At 42.6% G+C, this 21,807-nt stretch overlaps 1 protein-coding gene, 1 long non-coding RNA gene and 1 pseudogene across 2 annotated transcripts; all 3 read left to right on the top strand.

The window, feature by feature from the left end:
• The first annotated feature begins 2,942 nt into the window (after positions 1-2,942).
• LOC120709484 lies at positions 2,943-6,253 on the top strand (annotated as a pseudogene).
• A 3,968-nt stretch (positions 6,254-10,221) lies between these two features.
• Positions 10,222-11,108, top strand: LOC120709483. The gene is made up of 2 exons (XR_005689690.1): positions 10,222-10,520; positions 10,673-11,108. It is a non-coding gene; the product is annotated as an uncharacterized LOC120709483 (long non-coding RNA).
• Positions 11,109-11,637: 529 nt separating this feature from the next.
• Positions 11,638-20,498, top strand: LOC120709482 (palmitoyl-acyl carrier protein thioesterase, chloroplastic-like). Its single transcript, XM_039995134.1, has 6 exons — positions 11,638-12,337; positions 12,428-12,561; positions 12,636-12,749; positions 12,839-13,007; positions 19,709-19,777; positions 19,897-20,498. Exons 1-6 carry the CDS (start codon positions 11,912-11,914, stop codon positions 20,215-20,217), a joined length of 1,233 nt encoding a protein of 410 aa, XP_039851068.1. The 5' UTR covers positions 11,638-11,911; the 3' UTR covers positions 20,218-20,498.
• Positions 20,499-21,807: the final 1,309 nt, after the last annotated feature.

Here is a 21,807-nt window from a genome sequence, read left to right as displayed (position 1 = left end):
GCGTAGGAGGCCACGGGATGGCGGGAGCAGCGCTTCCGAGGGAGAGCGAGGCAACTTCATTCGTGAAATTTGCCGAAGGTGCGGGTGCCGATAGCGACTCAGATGTTGAGGAGGCGTCGATGTTGGAAGCCATTTTTTGCAAGTTCTTTTTCTTTTTCTAGCTATCCCATCAAGATAGAGAAGCTGTTGGAGTTGCTCCGTGAATGAAATGAAGCGGCTTTTATATTTGTTTGGTTATTGTAGTATTAATATAGCAAATTGTCGATTAGTTAGGCTAATTAAATTTGTCTCGCAAATTAGCATTCATCTACGCAAAAAAAATTATAAATAGATTTTATTTAGTAATTCTTAATAGTAAGATTCTCGTTGAAGGTAACGGGGCTATACTTTTTAAACCTACCAACCTGTTCGAGGTGTCTTGGTGGCAAACTGTTGTATATTTTATTTGATTGAAAGGAGTAAGCATGGATGTCAATATGTCATGGATTGTACATCTGCTCACTGTGAGTCTCGTAGCAAGGTTTTATAATTTAATCACACGGCTCGACCAATTTTTTATATATTTAACATTATTGATAAAATGTTGGTGTGTTCTGTTCACCTAGCATGCACGCAAAAGAGAGGCAGTAATTTGTTTATATACATTGGACTCATATTTTCCTAGAATCTACAGCAGCACTGGTTGCCGAATCAAAGCCAGGTCGAAGAGCCAGCGGCAGACGGAGCGAGCCCCAACGGCCGCCGGAGCACGCGAGAGCGACGCGGCGCCTGCGCGTGACCTCACGCGTGAGTCCCCGGGCGCGGTGTGACGAACGCGGTGACGGCCGCCGAGCCCGTGGCGGGCCAGCCGCTGACCCCGCGTCCCCGCCCCTTGTGCCGCTGCCTTTTCTTCTTTTTGTTTTTTTCCCCCAGTTTCTCCGTCCGTCCGAATCCCAGCCGTGCCTGCCGGCCGCCGTCAAGGCCGAGTTGGAAGTCTCTTTACATACACTCATAAGGGTGGTAAAATGCCCAAAATTTTAAACTAGAAAATTTAATAGCCGGATCTTAAAAGTGCCCGCTCTAATTTTATATAATTTTGAACTAAATAATTTAAGAGTTTTGTTGGGCTGTGAAGATACTACTAGAGTCACCCCTACTTACAAATTACGAACTTTATCTCTACAAGTATGTTTTAAAATTGATGAAATTAATATATACATCTCGACATGAATGTCAACTACCACTAAAAGCACAATACCATTAAATTTTAGAATATTTATTTTTCTCGATATCTAAAATGATACTTAAGCTCTTATAATCACTAATCTACATACCCTTGTACGGATCTCAGTTTTCATCATTTTTTTAGACGCGGACAAAATCTTGACTGGATTTCGTGTTCAGACCTTCGTACTCGCTCCATAACGGGAAAACGGGCGTCTGGGAGGGCCCCTGCTGATCTTGCTTAGAGTCTCTCGTTCTAGAAGGGTTGGTTAGCTCCTTCAAAAATAAAAAGAAGTTGGTTAGCATCGTCAAACAACGGACGCGTGCACCTACCCCCCTTGTCCGTTTGAAACGTTTGATTCCTTGCAGTCCTCCACTGGAGTTGTGTAATTATATATATTGATTACTAGAACTCAAAACTACGCTCCAACATATTACCAAAAAAGTCTAGTGATCATTAGAACGCGGATAGGGGATTCATCCCTCTACCTTATTGACTAGTGATTCGATTTTGATATTCTACTATAAAATAAAATAATTATAATTATTAGTTATGGAGAGAGATCATTGTTTTTAGTACAAAATATGAAAATCAGATGGTGATGCTTTCAAGCTAGTGGAAATTCATAGGATGACCGGTATGGGAGCATTTGCACTATGGAACATTTCCAACATACTATACTAGTTGGCACGTCACCACGAGAACGGGTCACTCGGCGGTTAACCCCCTCGGTAGGACAGTACAATAGGAGTAGGATGTATCTTGTAGATTCTACTAAATTTGAGTTTTCTCGAGTCTCATACGGTCACATTTTAAACATGTGCGTTCTTCTTTCATTTAGTGAAGATCTTTCCTTTCCAATAAATCATTTCCCTCTATTTAAGCAGATATAAGATCATCTTTCCTCGGTTGCAGAATCCAAAGAATCCAAGAAATACTTAGCAATGCATCAGCGATCGGTCCAGCTTGGGACAATTTCCTCTTCTTGATTGTGCGCAGTAGGACCCAATTCCCTTTGCCTGCATCTTTTCGTACATCCTTCGTGAGTCAAAATTTGGAAACACCAACTGACGAACACTTGATTTTGAACTTTGACTCATATAAGTATCTAGGTTTTCTTGGGGAAGTTTGGGTTTTCTTATCCACCACCTTACAGTGTCACATACTCACATTCTTGGCATCTTTGATTCTTGCTTCATTTCATGACATTAGTTTGATGCAACTAGTTTCAGAACTTATTCTACAACTAGTGACATCTTAACTAATGAAAAGGAAAATGCATTGACAATTGACATAGTCAAAAGTGTTCGGAGGTACTTTTGGTGTTCATTTGTAATCCATTCTCCGAGGAGATTGTACCATGGCAAAGTGTGCAGAATATGCACCTAGCATGGAAAAAGGTGTAATTGGTCAAAATCACATGTTGGGAGTTGAGACGGTAAAGGCAAAATAAAAATTGTCAAAATGAAAAAGATCTGAAGAATACTTCCATCAAATTTCAATAGAAACCTCAAATATTGATTTATTAAATTGGAAAAAGTTCTCTTAATGAATCTACTGCCACTTAAGTTGCTAACTGTTTTGCCTGAATAATTCACTAAACAACTTAATCTTTCAATTCGCTATACAATTTAGTGCTGCTATTTAAGCTGAATATATATCGTTCTAGGTGACTCTAAGATACAAAATCTTTCAGAAAACTGAGGCCCCTTTTTTTGTTTCCCACAGGCCACAGCGAGTAAACTGTTCCGCCGTTTCGGACGTTTTCGCCAGCAGCGCTTGCCATGCCTAGATGGCCCTTAGCTGCGGCCGCGGCCTGGGCGCGGCGACGGCCGAGGTCCAATTCGTGGCCCGCCTCACGGCCAGCGCGGCCGCCGGCGACCTGCTCTCCGGCGCCGCCCTGCACGCGCGGTTCGCTAAGGCGCATGTCCCGCCCACCACCTTCCTCGCCAACCACCTGTTGCTCTTCTACTCACGGCTCGCTCTTCCGGCACTCACCCGCCGCCTGTTCGACGAAATGCCGCAGCCCAACGTCTTCTCCCACAACGCGCTCCTCGCCGCGCACGCGCGCGATCCGCGCCTGTACTCGGAGCTCTTCGCGCGCATCCCCGACCCGGATGTTGTGTCCTACAACACGCTCCTCGCCGCCTTCACGTCGGCCGGTCTTGCCGAGGACGCGCTCCGGCTACTATCAAGCATGCGGCGCGGGGGCCTTGCGGTTGACGGCTTCACCGCATCATCTACCGTCTCGGCTGTGGCCGGCATTGCTTCAGTGGCGCAGCTGCATGGTTATGCTGTCGTGTCTGGTCTCGATTCGTATGTCTCCGTCAGGAACTCATTGATGAGTGGATATGGTAAGGGAAGGCTCTTGGAAGAGGCTGAAAGGGTGTTCGCTGATATGGATGACAGCGTGCGGAATCATGTATCATGGAACTGCATGATTGCTGTGTATGGACAGCATGGATATGGCCACAAGGCTATGGAACTGTTCCAGGTCATGGCAAGACGGGGCTTCACTGCTGATGCTTGCACCCTGGCCAGCGTGCTGTCAGCATTTGCCACAGCAAAGGACTTGGTTGCTGGGACTGGACTCCACTGCAGGCTGATCAAGAGTAAGTTCACTCGTGATCCACATGTAGCAAGTGGCCTTGTTGATTTGTATGCAAAATGTGGTAGTGTTCAGGATGCATGGAAGGCATTCAGTGAGATTGACAAGCCTGATCTGGTTCTATGGAACACACTTATATCCGGGTACTCATTGCATGAGGACTTCTCCGAGGAAGCACTCTATTCCTTCCGTGCAATGCAAAGAGCTAGGTTCTGCCCAGATGATTGCAGCTTAGTCTGTGTGATCAGTGCATGCTCCATTTCTGTTCATAACGCTATGATGGTTTGGTGATAAAATCTGATATACAGAGCAACCGTATTTCTGTTCATAACGCTATGATCACGCTGTATTCGAGATGTGGAAAGGTAGCCGAAGCCAAGATGTTGTTTGATAGGATGACAGAAAGGAGTACTGTGTCGTATAATTCAATTATTGCAGGCCTTGCACAACATGGACATGCTGCTGAGGCACTCAAGCTCTTTGAAGGCATGCTGAATTCAGAATATGAACCGACAGAAATCACCTTCATTTCAGTGTTGTCAGCATGTGCTCACACCGGTAAAGTTGATGAAGGATGGGACTATTTCAACTCAATGAAGCAGAAATATGACATTGACCCTTGTGAAGAGCACTACTCTTGCATGATTGACCTACTTGCCCGTACCAGGAAGTTTGACAAGGCAGAGGAGCTTATAACGAAAATGCCTTTTAGCCTCAGCCCAGTTGGCTGGACTTCCTTACTTGGTGCTTGCAGGACACATGGAAACATGGAGCTTGGAGCAAAGGCAGCCAAAGAAATTCTTCATTTGAGTCCATCCAATGCATCGGCACCTGTCATGCTCTCAAATATGTATGCTATTGCTGGCAAGTGGGAAGAAGCTGCAAAAATAAGGAAGCTCATGAGAGATCAGGGCATTAGAAAAAAGCCTGGCTGCAGTTGGATAGATCTAGGAAGAAGAGTTCATATATTTGTTGCCAATGAAGTTTCACATCCTAGAATCAAAGAGGTATACAGATTCTTGGAGGTGATGTCAGGGAAAATGAGGCTTGCAGGATATGTGCCAGATGTAAGATGGGCCTTGGCAAAGGATCAGGCAGAAGAAAGGGAGGTGAGGCTCAGGCATCATAGTGAGAAGCTTGCTGTGGCCTTTGGTTTAATGAACACAAAAGAAGGAGAACCTATACTTGTGATGAAAAACCTAAGGATATGTGGAGATTGTCATAATGCTATCAAAATCATCTCTGCTATAACTCGCAGGGAGATAACTGTCAGAGATGCACACCGGTTCCATTGCTTTAGCGACGGAAGCTGCTCTTGTGCAGACTATTGGTGAAAACTAAACAAGCAAACAAAACTGATGTTTTGTTTCAGTCGCCGCTTGTGTAAAGATTATCGCACTAGAATTGGAAGAAACTCTTGAATTCCATGCCATAGGGATCAAACACTTGGAAGGAAGGTAACGTATGATCGTTAAAAGTCTTGAAGGTATCTGAAATTCTGAACATTATGGCGGTAGGAAAAATTTATGAAAAGCACATTCATTGTATCTTAGGATAAAGGTATATGTCATGAAAACTGAAGTGTTCCTAGAGTTGGCATGAAGTTTGTCAGAATTCACTTCCGCTTTCCTTTTCTAGTTGCCCTCCGGAATGAAGATGAGTTTAGTTTGGTGGACATTGCATCCTCTCATCAGTGTAAGGTTCCAAATTCACTAATACTGTATTACAAACCTATGACTAAATCCGCATTCTTCAAATGTGTGGTCTCCAGCTTATTTTCTGATGGAACATTTGCATATTGGACTCCTGCGCCCTGCAGGTTGGATGGAGCATTGGAGCTACAGCCGCACATGTCTGCAACATGAGTGCGTCAGTGACATTTTGCTGCATTTAAGCTAACAAAGGTCTACCAGTTCTGCTGATGTGAATGACTTCTATGTGATGGTGAGCACCTGCACCTCCAAGATGCTGATACATTCTTTGATGCGGTTCACACAAGGTGCATGAGGGTGGCAATATCTTATTGAACCAACATTTGCAATGTGCAACAAGGTGTCAGGGAACACATGCACGACTGTGACATTGACATATAACATTATGATACAAATATGCAGATCGGTTTAAACCTTGTCTTCTATATGTGCATTAGGTCTAATTGAGGGATTTCTGAGTCGAGCTCATGATGATTTGGGGCCATGGCAGGATCAATACGATCCTAGAACGTGATCAGCCTTCATCAGCACCAGTGCTTCTGTTCTAGGTCAGGTGTTCTTTCATGTATAAGGGCATAGTGATCCTAGGTTTTCCTACTCTATTTACAATTGTTTTTTGACCAATGCAACAACTTAATGTGGTTCTTCAGTACACCTGACTCATTCTACTGGCTATGTGCTGCATCTTGACATTGTATTTTCCATAATCCAAAGTTACCAAGGATCCGCGTTTTACTGCAGAACTAAGAAGGCCAAACATCTCCACGTGACGAAAAATAAATTGAATTCTGACACATCAATAAATCTCCAAACGTGTTTGAATTCTTATAGGATGGAGTGTATTTGTATGGGATGCTGAGAAATGACTGAACACCATGGAGCCGGATGTTGTGTTCATAATAGAAATGCTTAGCGATTCTCTTTGATTTGTCTAAGCTGCAACCTTGTACACCTTTCTCAGTTACAATATTAGCACCTCTTGTTGTTTCTCATACAAGATTTAAGTGGAGCTTGTATCCTGACCGAGTTATGCAGACATGTACTTGATGGGGTGAGTCTTTCCTGCAGATACTGCAGGACTGATGGCCCATATTTGGACCTTAGAATAAAATAATTAATGCTCCTTCCAATCTGCCTCAATGGCATGCAGTGCTTTTCAGTGCCAGGGAAAGGTCCACTGCCAGGCTGCACTGCGGCCATGAGTTCCACCTAGCTAGGTGAGTGTCGATTGATGCTGAATTTACCTGTGGGTTCTTGGTTGCAAATTTTGCGGTTCAACAGGCAGGATAGGTGCGTTGGACTGGTGATTTGGATGCAGAGGACTTTTACATTTGACCAAGATTGTTGGAATTTGGGTCTGATTTGGTGAAATTAGGATCAAACCATAATTTTGTAGCTACTGCGTTGCTCCATTTTAAGTTTGTCTAAAGTCCTTATCTTTTTGGTTGGGTTACCATATGGAATTGTATTGTAAGATAATATTTCATAGGTGAGTTTTAGTTGGCTCGATATGCAGGTGCTGTTGTGGCCTAGATTCCATGTCCGGAGGATGATTTGGTAGTTTATACGGTGCGGCACATCCTAGATTTAAATCGCAGGTCCTGAAAATTCCAAATGCATTTCCTCATATTCTTTTTTTCCTATTACCTGGCATTAAATTTGTTCTGACCACATTTCCTGTGTCTACGTGTGCCTCGTGGTTGTGTACTTTGCTATTGAAAGAAAAAGGTTGAAGATATCGAGGGTGAACGGAGTTTCATCTATCAATGTTGGGTCCTCCATGCCTTTGACATTCTCAGCAGCACACTCCCGGACCATATTGTTGATTCCAATTTTAGATCTATCAGCAGTCTTCTCTTCTGTAATTTATACCATCCTTTGTGTTCTACTGGAGGTAGTTTTGTTTGTTGCTAGCCTGTTACCTGCTGAAAAAAATTGCCTCCATTGAAATACCTGTGCTTCCCTACTCCTCTGGCTATGTTTGCCATCTCATTTGTGACTACCATTGGCAATGGCGAAGGTACTCTTTTTTGGTCAGACCGTTGGTTACATGGTCACAGCTTAGACCTTGTTTAGTTTTTAAAAAAATTTCAATACTGCAGTAACTTCGAACATTTGACCACTAATTAGGAGTATTAAATATGGATAACTGACAAAACTCATTCCACAATCCCCGGGTGAAATTGCGTGATGAATCTTTAAGCCTAATTGGACCATAATTAGACAATGTCGTGCTACAGAAAACAATCTCTAATGATGGATTAATTAGGCTTAATAGATTTGTCTCGTGATTTTCCGTCCATCCATGTAATTAGTTTTATAATTAGATTATGCTTAGTCCTAATTTTCGGTTGAAAATTGCCACAGTGAATTTCGTCCAAAATTAGTTTAGAAGAGCTAGCTCCTAATGTTCTTAAATGTGTCCCAGCAGATTTTGCAAAACACAAACAGTAGCTGCATCTCTCACTGATCGGTTTGGATTTCGGGCATAAAAGGAGCAGGGCCGGTCCTGAGAATCTGGCCCCCCAGGGAGACATGTTTAAAGGATAATAATAATAATAATAATAATAATAATAATAATAATAATAATAATAATAATAATAATAATAATAATAATAATAATAATAGTAGTAGTAGTAGCAGCAGCAGCAGCAGCAATAGTACATGCAAAACAGATTCATGTTAAAACTTTTTTATACATATTAGTATTATTTGATATTATCGTAAACATATGTTCTAGCAATTCTATATGCAAAGTCATTAACAAAGCTATAAATCAATTATATATATATATATATATATCTTGAAGCTTGAAAAATCAAAAGCAAACAGCAATTGAAACTTGAACTCTAGTGCATGAGAGTGTTCGATAGTTGCCTTGCTTCCTTTGTTCAAGAATCATGGTGATGCTGCATAGCAAATCATGACTCGTGGGACGTCGGCACGCAGGCGCTAGAGGGAGTCACGCACGAGCCAGCCACGACACAGCCGTGAAGTCGCGGCAGTGGCGGCATGGTTCTTCAGCGGAGCACTGGAGGTGTGGAGCCTCTAGTGTGGCCGTGTGGATGTGCATTGTGTAATCTCCAATGCGGTTGCTAATTAATGTTGGTAATTACATCGCAAGGGACAAGGAGATGGTATAGCACGGCACACAGAGTCGTGGGGAGTCACTAGTCGCGAGAAACCTGGTGTGACTTGTCGTTTCATTTAGAGCGAGTATTATGAGGCGACGTAGGGAGCCTAATCGCAAGGAAAATCATATTTGTGCTGGGTTGGGAGGAAGAGAGATGAGAAGTAGGCTGCAAGTTTACAGCATGCTCTCAGCCAGCTGTAACACTAACTATAGTAAACTTGGTGAGAGAACGAGAGAAGAAAGATGAATCAAGTATTAATTGTGCAGTCCACCTATACAACCAACTATTATATGAACTTGCTATTAGATTGGCTTAAGATGACATGGCAACAACATATAGCGCACCACTGGCTAATTATTAGCCTTGCTTTTACTTATCCACCTATATACCCCCCACCCGCAGCCGGGCCTGAAAAGGAGCACTAAGCTGGCTTGGCCTCACAAGTTACCTTGACCGGGACGCTCTCTCAGCATTTGTTCTTAGCCCAACAGAGGACACACATCATTGGAAACCGGATTCATCAGGCATATTCTCCACAAAATCAGCAAGCATATTCTCCACAAAATCAGCTTACCGTTCCATTTTCTTTGGCTCCATCACCTGTGAACCATGAAAAGGACTTCAATTCCCTAGTTATACTAGGAGCTTGGACTTTACAGAAGCACCGAAATAGCTGCATTTTTTATGGAGCTGCTCCTAGTCTCCAAAGTGCCCTGCAGGCATTTCAAGATGAAGCATTCCTTTGGCGTTCTGCAGGTGCTAAAGGGCTGGCTACCCTGAACATTGGTCGCTTAGGATAGTAGTGCTATGTGTGTTCTTGAACACTAGTCTGGTCCTTAGGTGTCGGTTTTCTTTAATGTAATAACCCTCTTAGTGTTTTCTTCACTCCGCCCTCACTTTGGTCCAATGTGTGGTAAGGTTTTATTATAATTGGACCGTTTCTTCTCCTTAATACAAAGATATGCAGCTCTCCTATGTATTCGAGGAAAAAAATTGCCTCCATGTGTACCATGATAAAAAGATTGATAAGAAATTCCTACATTCATTGTATTTACAAGGCAGGTTTCATTCCCAATTAATCTTATGATTACCTGTACATTAAACGAGCAAAAGAAGATTATTGCTTATGTTTGGTAGGTTGTGCCACACTTCTGAAATGAGTTCTTCATACTGAGAGTTACCAAGTCTTCAATTCTAACTATGCCACTATCTTGTATGTTTACCAGTATGTTCTGAATTTTTAGAAGCCCCACATAATATTTTTGTCAGATAGATAGCTACAGAATAATAGAAATGATAGGTCACTTATTCCCTCCTATCCTCCGTAATTCCTCTAATATGCCATAAACTCACATTTGATCGAGACACATCCTGACATCTTGTTTCAGATACGAAACATCTGAATTTATTTCTTGGTGTATGTGCCATCATTCTGTAGGTTAGAAAGGAGCCTATTTTGGTTTATATAATTTGAGTTTTGCAAAATTGCACTTTGGTATTTAAGTACATCATAGCGTTATAGGAAAACACCGTGATCGCAAGCAACAAGATGTTTAGGGCATGTACAACGGTGAGACAGCAGCTGTCTTTGTGAGTACACATCAGCAAAAACTGCCAACGTGGCCTTCATTAACTGAAGAAAGAGAGTCAGGTCGTCGCTTCGTTCGTCTACGGTGTGGGCGAGTGCTCCCAGGCAAACAGACGACTCCTCCCCCGCGTTGTACGAGCAGCGGTGGCTGGTTGACGGCGCCGCGGATCCGCTGCGCTTCAGCTTGTGCGTGCGATTCCGGCAAACCAGCGAGTGCTGGTATCTCTCGTCGTCCCCAATCGAGACCTCCCCCGTCCAGATCGAGCTCCATGAGGTGAAAAAGCATTCGATCGATGCTGCAGCAACTGATTTGCTGCTCATCAAAAATCAATTGCTTATGTCGATTTCAATTCTTGCCTGGTGGTGCAAGCTAATTGTGTGCGCCATGTTCCTCATCGTGTGCTCCTGACGGACCTCTTCGCCAAGCCGGTCGTCCCCGCCGGCCTCCTGGATGAACATGGCGACCCACCGCGGGCGGTGAGCGGCCGTTCGAAGCGGCCGTGTGGTAGAGGTGCTTGGTCTGATGGGGAGACGCTAGTTGCAGCCGCTAGCTTCTTGCCTTCTTGCTCGGTGGGAGAAGAAAGAGCAGAGAGAGATTTTTTAATGCGGCAGGGAAGAACCCAGCAGCAAAGAGAGGAGAAAGATGTACATAAAAGGCTGGCATGTGGGTCCCGTGTGCTAGAACTAAGTTGTTATGGTAGAACTTAGCAGGTCCCGTTAAGTACCAAAATGGCTACAAAGATAAAATATGTACTAGATCACTATGATTTACATGTCAAAAGATGAATTGAATATTTTGCAGACAGCTAAATAGACAACAACTGTCTAACTATTGTACAAATTGTCTATTTAGTTGTCTGTATGTGTCAAAAAGATAGCAGTTGTCTAAACTGTTGTATTTGTCCTTAGGGAAAGAACTCTTGACATGCGTGTTGGTTCATCATAGACTTCTCCTTGATCAATCTATTCTATTTAGTGATTGATAGGCTGATGAATTGATTAAAAATGTTTGAATTGGAGAACCTTTTGATCAATTTATTCTATCAGTTAACTATAGGAAGTATACGTACACCGCCCATCTAAGCATTGCTCATCATTCCAAGACTGTTGTGTTCTGTTCTGCTCTGCTCTGCTCTATTCTATTCCGACGAATCTAAGCTGTCACTGCTCGTACTACGAAAACAACAAGGCGGTCCGCAGCATAGGCGTCAAAGTTGATGACCGCCGCATGCGAAACATAGCCTCCAAGAGCCACAAAAACAAGTGCCCGGCGAGCCCACCACCGTCGTCCCCATTGGCGCCTCCCCGTTTGTCCCCTCTTGTTTATTCCATTCCATTCCATCGCGTCGCAAGACCCTAGCTCTCTTGGCATTCCCCTTGTTGCCTTGCTTCTTTCGATGGCGTGCTGCAAACTACAAGGACGTTGCTCTCGGCCTCCTTGTCGTCTGGAACGCCTGCCAAACAAGGGCTCTGTTGGCCCGTCCGCCGCCGCCCGCGTATAAGACGCATCCACCGCCCGATCATCGCCGTGTTCCCTTCCATCTCCCAATCATTGCATTGGCGCTAGCAGCTGGTGGTCTTAATTTGAAGATTGGTAGCTGTTGATTTCCTCCTCCGATCCGATCCGATCCAAGTCGGCTGCAAGCAGAGTGCCACCGGAGCTGCATGGCCAGCTCCTCGTCGTGTGCCATCTACTGCTCCCGCGTCCTCATCAGGTGCTCGGCCTCGGAGGGCGGCGGCGGGCAGGGGCAGCGCCGGAGCAGCGGCGGCAGTAATGCCGTCAGGGTGAACGGCGCGGCGCACCGTGCGCCGCTGCAGGTGGGCGCGGCGCTGGAGACGTCCATCAACAGGTCGCTGGCCGAGCTGAGCGCGCCGGTGCTGACGCCGCCGCCGCCGCCGCTCCCCGGGGGCGCCGAGGACCGCGTCCTCCGGCGCCAGAACATCCCGACGGAGAAGCAGACCGTGGACCCGTTCCGGCAGGCGCTGATCGTGGAAGGCGGCGTGCGGTACCAGCAGACGCTGGTGGTGCGGTCCTACGAGGTTGGCCCGGACAAGACGGCCACCATGGAGACCGTGCTCAACCTTCTCCAGGTACGTATTGATCGGCATGAGCTATCTAGCTTGATGGTTCATCATCAGCTGATCGGTGACGAGACAAATTTGATTTCGCGGACCCTGCAGGAGACGGCACTGAACCACGTGTGGATGTCTGGCCTGCTGGGCGATGGCTTCGGCGCCACGCACGGGATGATCAAGAACAACCTCATCTGGGTCGTCTCCAGGATGCACGTGCAAGTCGATCAGTACCCGATCTGGTAACTGATCAGAGCATCCTGCAGTCTGTCCACCGGAGCCGGCCTAGCATCTGACAGGCTCGATCCCGTTGCAGGGGAGAGGTGCTGGACATCGACACGTGGGTGGGCTCGTCGGGGAAGAACGGCATGCGCCGCGACTGGCTCATCCGCGGCCGCAACTCCGGCGACACCTTCGTTCGGGCAACCAGGCAAGCCCTCCTCCCGAATGACCACTACTTGACGATGGAGTGCAAGATAAGTGAGGTGTGGAATTACAAGGTTAATTTTGCTCCTGCAGTACGTGGGTGATGATGAACAAGGTGACGAGGAGGCTGTCAAAGATGCCGGAGGAGGTCCGGGGCGAGATCGCGCCGTGGTTCATCGACCGCCATGCCATCGAGGAGGAAGGCGCGGAGAAGATCATCAAGCTTGACCGCAACGCCAAGTATGTCGACTCGGACCTCAAGGTTAGCACAACAATTTGCTTACTAAAAATAAATTCGTTCACTTGGTACACAATGTAACAATGCAACTTGTTGTCTTGCTCGAACAAGAGATAGTAGTCCATCTTAGTTTCCTAGGGACGTACTACATATGTACAACCATCGAACTGGACAATAATGTCATTCAATGCAAATGACATTGTTTTGTTCATAGTTGTCTGCTTTAATTCAGCACTTAAAATTTCTTTCTTCGGCCTGTCACAGTCGCAGGTGTTAGATTCTAGGATCATTAGCTTAAACTAGAACCACAAAATAACATGAGATGCGTACCTTGGTCCCTAGGACCTCTTATCTCAATTTCTTATCCTCTGTTCTTAGCCTCTGTATTTGAATTTTGGGCATGTCAGTGGCGTTACCCCGGTGGTGGCAACGAGCAGTCGATCGGGCTAGCCAAACAGGGTTTCAACCCCCCTTGTATATATAGACCCATTGCCCACCGGGGAACCGACACCCCTTAGGTCGGTGCACCCCCGATCAGGGTGGAACGGGGTGGAAACATCCCGTTCTTCTTATCTTTTTCATTTCTTATTTAATTATTTTACTGTGGATCATTTAATGAGTTCACTGTTTAAGCTTACAGATCACCACAGTTCTAACATTCTCCCCCTTGATCGTAAGGCTTAAACTTATAAGTCCACTTTTCAACAAAATGACGTATCAAGACAAAAGGATTACAATGGTGAATCATAAATACCATTAAACCCAGTTGCTATAGTACGCCACCTCATATCAAATGAACTTCTTTAACTTAGGAGCTCCATAACTTATTTCTTATGCTTATACAAAACTTATGGACTCACTTTTCAAAAGATGGTACACCAGATCAATCAATCAATGTAGTCAATTAAGTACCACAGGACTAAGTGACCATGGTTCCCATACAATATCAAGGTGATTCATCATAGGCTTATGGGGAGATGGGGTTATAAAAGTCCCTGAGTGCAGTTAGTTTTCATTTATATGTACTAAATATATATTTATCCTCATATTTATTCTTATGTGCATGCACTTTTAAAAGAGGAAGAAAACCAACGTATTTTCAGAATCATATCTTGTCCCTTAGTTAACGGCATTTATCTGTTATGCTGGCAATATATTAGACAAGCCTTTGAACATGATGCCCAATACTTTAGAACTTACGTCACATCACTTAATGCTTATATTTTGAGCATCATAATCTTAGAACTTATTTGATGCTCAATACTTATGACATACTTAATTTGTCAAGCACCACTTAGTCTTTTATTGGTCTCGAATATTCATGTTTGATTCTGGATTCAATCCTTCACAATGTCTTAGGTCTGGGAATACCTCACGACATGTTACTCGATCCAAAATTGCACTCTTTCATTTAATAATTTTCGGGATAATTTGCTTAAAGCAATTTCTTATCTTTAAAATGATATGGATCAGGGACACAAATCCATATTTGACGGCGTATAATTCAGGACATGCTACACTTTAACTTGCATCTATTAATGATGCCTTTAGATAAAGTATTGGTTGAAACCTTCCACATATGGCTTCTCCCACAAGAGTGTTGATAGTACTTTATGTGGAATTTCTCAGTATCAACACTTCTTGTAACATAATTGTCCAAAATATTGGACTCCTTACTTGTGGGCATGTAACATAACACATTTGCATTTATGCCAATAAGGCAAATTGTTCTTAATTGATTTTCCAGAGGTCCAGTCCTGGACTTATTTCCCAAATATCCCGATCCTTTTTAAATTTACTTAGGGCAACTTATAACTTAATGAAACACATAATGCTTACGTCTGCCATAATATAAGCAAATTTATTGCCCTTAATGGGAATCAATCCATTTCCTGGACTTTTATCTTGGTGAACATTATTGTTCAAAACTTAAGAGATATCACCAAGACAATCTTAATATCCAGATAAAAAGAAAATCTGGATCTTATGTACACAATATCCCTATCGTTTAAAACTTAATTAAATAACTTATTTCTTATTTTACATATGTATCAATTATGGAGTTAATAGTTTTTCAAATGATGAGCAACGAGTGCCATCCATTCTTTATATCTTATATAATCAATCACTTTCACTTAAGTGGGATTGATCAAAAAATCTTCATGTGGGCACAAAAACACCACAAGGAGCTAAAGCAAGTATTCATAAGTGAGCTTAGCTTATTTTCCTTTAATATTATTCTTCCTTGCTTTAGAGCTCCCTTCTAATTTTCAACTTAGCGACATTAGTGGTGAGATTTGGTACTGAAATGGTATTCAATTCTAAGGCTAGCAAATAGCTCATAATAATAAGAATAACATTGTCAATTACATAAGAAACTAACACATGATAAACTTATCTTAATATTTTTGTCAGTATTTAATTCTTACCTGACACAAAGAGGTGGAAAATACTTTTTTTAATGAAAGTTCCACTCTCCCCCTCGAAATGTGGTCTATGCAATAGTACCATATTTCGAAGAACTTTCATAGACTTTTGTTAATATATGTTCTAAGTAAAGATCCATATTCTAACATATAAGAGCAATATGAATGTATATATTGGAAATAAATATAATTTTATACTAATAGAATCTAATGACATTATCTTCCTTTTCATAAATACAATTCTTTAGAACTTAGGATTTTTCTTACTTAGAGACTCATCTTATTACCTTAGTCTCATTTTCTTTGATCTTAATTATGCCCAGAGGCATATCACATTATCTTATCCTTATTAATACACAACGAAGGAAATAGCTCACCATTAATATAAAATGTGCTTTTTAACATAACTTATCTTGAGGATTGCCCCCTGATTCTGATATTTGTCCATAAGTGTCTTTTCTTAATATTTTCCCATTAGGTATTGATGATCAATAAAATCATTAATTTTTCATCAATATCCTTAGTATTGAACTTTTCTAATGGGAACTACACCTCTTATGACACTTGTATGTGCCATCTTAGTTATAATCTTAAGAACCAATGAGGTGCGGGTAAAAGCACTTCACTTCTGATAGTGGTATTTAAAAGGGTCTTAGGAACTTATGACTTAATTAATACTTATCATCAATAGAGATAATTCATAAGTTTGATTTTGCATCCATAAACGGATGTTCTTTCCATGAGGCATAGTTATTCTCATTTAATTGCTTAGTGCCACTCGTTAGTTTTGATCTTTAGAGGCATGTGATGCTTTATTGAATACTTTAGCAAGCACCAGGACAAACTTCTTCTATTGAACCAGTCCAAGTCAGCTTTGGCCAGAAATGAAAAAGAACAATAGAATTTTGTGAACAAATATTTATTCATCAGCTTTGGCCACACTTAATATCATGTGCATAAAATTTCTTTTGTTGAATCATAACCCAAATCAGCTTTGGCCAGAAATGGATTAAGACCAACAAAAATATTGTGGACAGGTATTTATCAATCAGCTTTGGCCAGAATGATAAACACAATCCATACTTAGTATTAGATATAAACTCCTTTCATTACTCCGATTCAAAATCAGCTTTGGCCAGAAAATGAATCGGAATAACAAAATTTTGCAGTCACACACTCAATCAATCAGATTTGGCCAGAATGATGAATGTATGCTACACTTAATCAGAGTGTTATACCTTTTGCAGCGGAAATTTTTATTGAAAATGACCCATATGCATTGGCAGAATTTCTCATTATTCATATCAGTCGACATTAGTTTAATCCGATAAAACTTAGTTTATGATTATGCCCATAATTGCTTAAGAGCTCGCAACTTAGTAACACAATCAATCTTAGTGACACATGACCATAAACAACTTTGGTCAGTATATAGTCATGAGTCACAAAAGTAATCATAATCTTCGAAGTGAGAATGACATATGACTACAAATAACTTTTGGTCAGTATGTAGCCACAGGTCAATTAATCATGATATCCCGAGACTCTTTTAAGCAAATATGCATTTATCAGAGGACATCTTTATTAAAATAAACTCAATTTGTCCTCATATATTACTTTAGTATTCTCATCAATATTATTTGTGGCTCAATTAAGAAAATATTCAAAAGCCAGCTTTAAGATTTATGTCCAGAATTGGACTCACTAAGTATGCATGGCTTAAGAATAACATACTTTATTAATAAATTAAATCATGATAATCCATGATTGTAAACAACTTTGGTTAGAATACAACCACGAATCACCATTGTATCCATGATTGTAAACAACTTTGGTTAGAATACAACCACGAATCACCATTGAAATTCTGATCTTGAATAAAAAATATCCCGTTGGATTGATTCCAATCTGGGACAATTATAAGTTAAAGCCACTTAATTATTAGAATTTGTGCATTCCAATCATTATAATAAGTGATTCCTTAGTGTTGTTATTAATGGAATGCACATTTTCCAAACGTAAATAAAAATATTAATGACATCAAATAAATATGGCTCATTATTTAATTTCTTAGAGGACTGGCCATTAAAGATGTCATTATTTGATTTTTCCCAAAATGGGTCTTAAGCTTCATGCTTAACTTACAGGCATATCAATTCTTGTGAGTAAAATATGCTCACATAATTGATGATACTTATGGGTCATAAGATGCTTCATAATTAAGCCTCAATTCAAGTGGCACATAAGTATGTGGCAGATAGCTTAATTTCATAATGAAAGTAATTCATCATCATAATTGTTACATAAATCTTACAAATAAATGTCTCAAATAGACTTAAAACTTAACCTAAAACTTTACTGAAAATAATCCCAATTTAATTGGAGAGTATTTCATAATTTTTAGTGATAATCATAAATTGTAGTAAAGCAAAACATAATCATAATAAAATGCCTTAGAAATAAAGTGAAGCATTAAAACATAATGAGAATGCTTAACTATAAACATAAGAAAAATACTTAATCATAAATGGAGAAAAGATTTCCATAAGGCATGACTTAAAACGGCATTATCTAAGCAAAAACTAATTATCCATGACTACATAAATTTACCATAATTTTTCTTAATTTTGGCCTTACTTAAAAAAGAGAACTACTTATAGCACATAAAATAATAATTTTAAGTAATAGCCATAATGTAATCATCACAAAAATTTAAATAAACATAAAAAATTTTCATTACTTAACAAGTCTAGTCATAATCCTTGTTATTGTTTGCTAAAGACCAAATGATATATCATTAACCTTTAAACATGAGATAAAAATCATAATCATAATACTTAAAGGTAAAACAATATTTATAACCTAAACCAACATTATTTCAGCCCAAAAAGCCTTTTAGGCCCAACACTATGCAGCCCAAAGCTTTTAGGTCCAATAATATGTAGCCCAATACCTATTTCTTAATTTTCCAGAAAAATATCAAATAAATTCGGCCCAAACATCATTTTCGAGCCTAGGCCGATTTTGGCCCGACCCATTTAACGGCGCCACCTTCCCTCTCGGGCCTCAGGCCCAAAAACCTGGGCCTGGGGCGGGAATTTTCTGCCCCTGCCGGCCTCCCGCCGGCCTGTTCCGCGGCCGCGCGCGCCAGCCGCAAATCCGACGGCAAGCGTTTTTCCCCCAACGCATAAAAGGGCGGCTCAGCCGCGCGGTCCCCAAACCCTAAATCATTTTCTTCCTCTCTCTCTCCTCACCCGCCGGCGCCCAAGCGAGCGAGGCGAGCGGCGCGGAGCGCCTCGCCGGCGCCGAGAGAGGGTGACGGCACCGCCGAGCTCCGCTCGCCGGAGCTGCGTGCCGCAGATGCGGGCGCGCAGCTCCGTCGATCCTTGCTCGACGGTGCCCTAAGGGCACCTCGCCGGCCGCGCGTAGATCCGCAGCGGCGGCGATGGCGAAGTTCAGATCCGGCCGGCCACCTTGGCCACATGGCGCGCGAGGGGTCGACGCCAGTCGGTGCGGTGGGCCGCGAGGCCGCTCGGGACCAAGTCCCGGCGTGTGCTCGCCGTTCGCGACGACCATGGCGGCGGCCATGGCGATGGTGGTGGCCATGCCGGCCCTTAAGGTAAGCCCCCGACCTCCTCTTTAGTTCTTAGGGTTATGGTTTCTTGGGGTTTGGGGATTTTCTTAGGGTTAGGGTTTCGGCAGTGAGATTTGGGGTTTTCTTTAGTGGATTAGGGTTTCGGGCTTCATGATTTGGGTAAAAAACATTATGACAGAGGCATTAGCTTGCAAAAGATGAACAAATACACTTAGGTTAAGCATGATCTGTGTACTCAGAGAGCTAATTAGGGTTCCAATTGATGCTAACCTTGCTCTTGATGCCATTGTTAGATTCTAGGATCATTAGCTCAAACTAGAACCACAAAATAACATGAGATGCGTACCTTGGTCACTAGGATCTCTTATCTCAATTTCTTCTCCTCTGTTCTTAGCCTCTCTCTATATTTGAATTTTGGGCATGTCAGTGGCGTTACCCCGGTGGTGGCAACGAGCAGTCGATCGGGCTAGCCAAACGAGGTTTCAACCCCCTTGTATATATAGACCCATTGCCCACCGGGGAACCGACACCCCTTAGGTCGGTTCACCCCCGATCAGGGTGGAACATCCCGTTCTTCTTATCTTTTTCATTTCTTATTTAATTATTTTACTGTGGATCATTTAATGAGTTCACTATTTAAGCTTACAGATCACCACAGTTCTAACATCAGGTTCATGATAATCTCATGCTTCTGTTATTTGTAGCCGAAGCGAAGTGATCTGGATATGAACCACCACGTCAACAATGTAAAATACGTCAGGTGGATGCTTGAGGTAAAACACATCAATTTTCTGCTGTGTCAAGACATCGCTTTGATGTATTTCTTCCGGTAGCTGCTATTTCTGAAAAAAAATTCTCCAGTTACATACTGTAGCTTTTTTGTGCAATGCAGACTCTTCCTGGTCACTTCCTGCAGCAGCACCAGCTTAGCAGCATCATCCTGGAGTACAGGAAAGAATGTGGGAGCTCAGATGTGGTGCAGTCCATCTGCCAACCTGACGAAGACTCGGTTCCACCAGAGGAACATGTCAGCATGGTCAATGGGCCTTCCCTTTTGCCAGAGATCATCAGTGGCCACCACAGCTTGGCAGGTGCGCTCCAACAATGGCCAACCAAGTACACGCATCTTCTGCAACTGAAAGCAGGTGATAAGCACGAGGAGATTGTGCGAGGGAGAACTACATGGAAGAAAAAAACACATAAAGCTCCCTGACAGCGTGTACGTTAGAAATATGCTTGAGATACGCATCGACCTGGATGCAGCGAAAAAAAAGTTGAATTAAAATACTACTTCATAGTTAGTCATGCCTTCATTGGCTACATCTCCATACAAAAAGAAAGGTTTCACATCGTCCTCGATGTGATTTCCCTTGTATAAAGCAAACTATCAATTGTATTTTGCACTTGGTCAATTTATTTGTATGTGTAGAAAATTGATGTTCTTGCACATTGTGAACCTTCAATATTGTTCCTTCAGTGTTTAATTTAGTTAAGCGAATTGGATTGCATGTTTCGAAACTTATGCATATACTAATTTTTGCAAAGTGTATAGTAATCCATAAACCTCTATGAGTGGTTCAAACTGGTCCAAGGATTGGCGTTGGGATCTCTGAATTCAAGTGCTGCCAGCGGTTAGCTAGAAGCTACTCGCATGTTAGTGTGCCCTTAAATGTGCATTTTATCCTATATGCTATAAAAGTCAAAATAATTGGAAACAATTCTCACCCGATGTGGACCACTCTTACTCATTACATATGGCTCCACACCATAGGTCTTAAGATGGCGGATAGATGAAAATAATTATTTCTAAAATGTTTCTACCCAAAATCTCTAACTTTTCTCACCGTGGTTGTCCTACGTACCCAGCGTATCCACCACATCCCGGATTTTCCCGAAATATTATAAGTCAAAAAATGTAGATTTCAAAACTTTTGTGGAAATGTTGTAGATAGATTCATTTAAGTGTGAATTCTACCCTTCTAAAACTCTTAGTAAATAAAAGTATGAATTAGATTAAGGAAATAATTGCTAGTGTGAATATATTTAGATTTTATTCAGAGTTTATTTGAGCTTGTTTATTTGAATTTAATTCGGTTGGATTTTTATCGTGCAAAAATTGAGTGGAAATTAAATTGAAGTGTGCCCTTCAATTTAATTTCAAAAGCTAACACACCCTAACCCCATCCAGCTTGCTAACCATGTTTCTAGCCCAAGACCTAACCCGGCCCTAACCCACTAACTACCCAAACCCTGACCTAACCCAAACCCAGCGTCTGTCAATATCGGTCAGCCGAGCTGGCCCACTAGACGATCCAACCTGCTAGCTACCCATGGCCACTTGGGCCTGCAACCCCGCTTGGCGAAACCACCCGCGACTCCCTCTCTCACCACACCATGGCCCGTGAGCATGCTGTCGGCCCAACTCCAAGACCGGTCTGCTCCACACCACCCACGCGGCCTGGTCCAGCTTGCAGCCCGACCCAACTCACCGCCGCATGCCCCTCACCCCACCATCGCTAACACGTGGTCCCACCTTGTCAGCTTTCTCCCCCAACCTCCCGACGCCGTCCGCTCTAAAGGTGGCAACGGGTAAAATCCGCGCGGATATACATTTCTCGAACCCGTATCCGTGACCTAAAATCCGCACCCGCACTCGCACCCGCGACCTGTCGCGGGCATGAAGCGTCGCGCGAACCCACTATCTGCGGACCCGCATGCCCGCGGGCACACCCACATACCCACAATCTTTAGGAAATCAAGCACATAATCCCATTTTAAAACATGTTAGTCCAAGCCAACAATA

This window comes from Panicum virgatum, chromosome 5K, assembly GCF_016808335.1.
Source record: "Panicum virgatum strain AP13 chromosome 5K, P.virgatum_v5, whole genome shotgun sequence".
Classification (NCBI taxonomy): domain Eukaryota; kingdom Viridiplantae; phylum Streptophyta; class Magnoliopsida; order Poales; family Poaceae; genus Panicum; species Panicum virgatum.
Note: the sequence above shows the minus strand (reverse complement) of the source record. Positions and strands in the feature narration are given on the sequence as shown.

Coding starts and splice junctions, on each gene's coding strand:
- LOC120709482 (XM_039995134.1), top strand. CDS start 11,912: ATGGCCAGCTCCTCGTCGTGTGCCATCTACTGCTCCCGCGTCCTCATC. Junction 12,338..12,427: donor CCGTGCTCAACCTTCTCCAG/GTACGTATTGAT, acceptor CGGACCCTGCAG/GAGACGGCACTGAACCACGT. Junction 12,562..12,635: donor GTCGATCAGTACCCGATCTG/GTAACTGATCAG, acceptor ATCCCGTTGCAG/GGGAGAGGTGCTGGACATCG.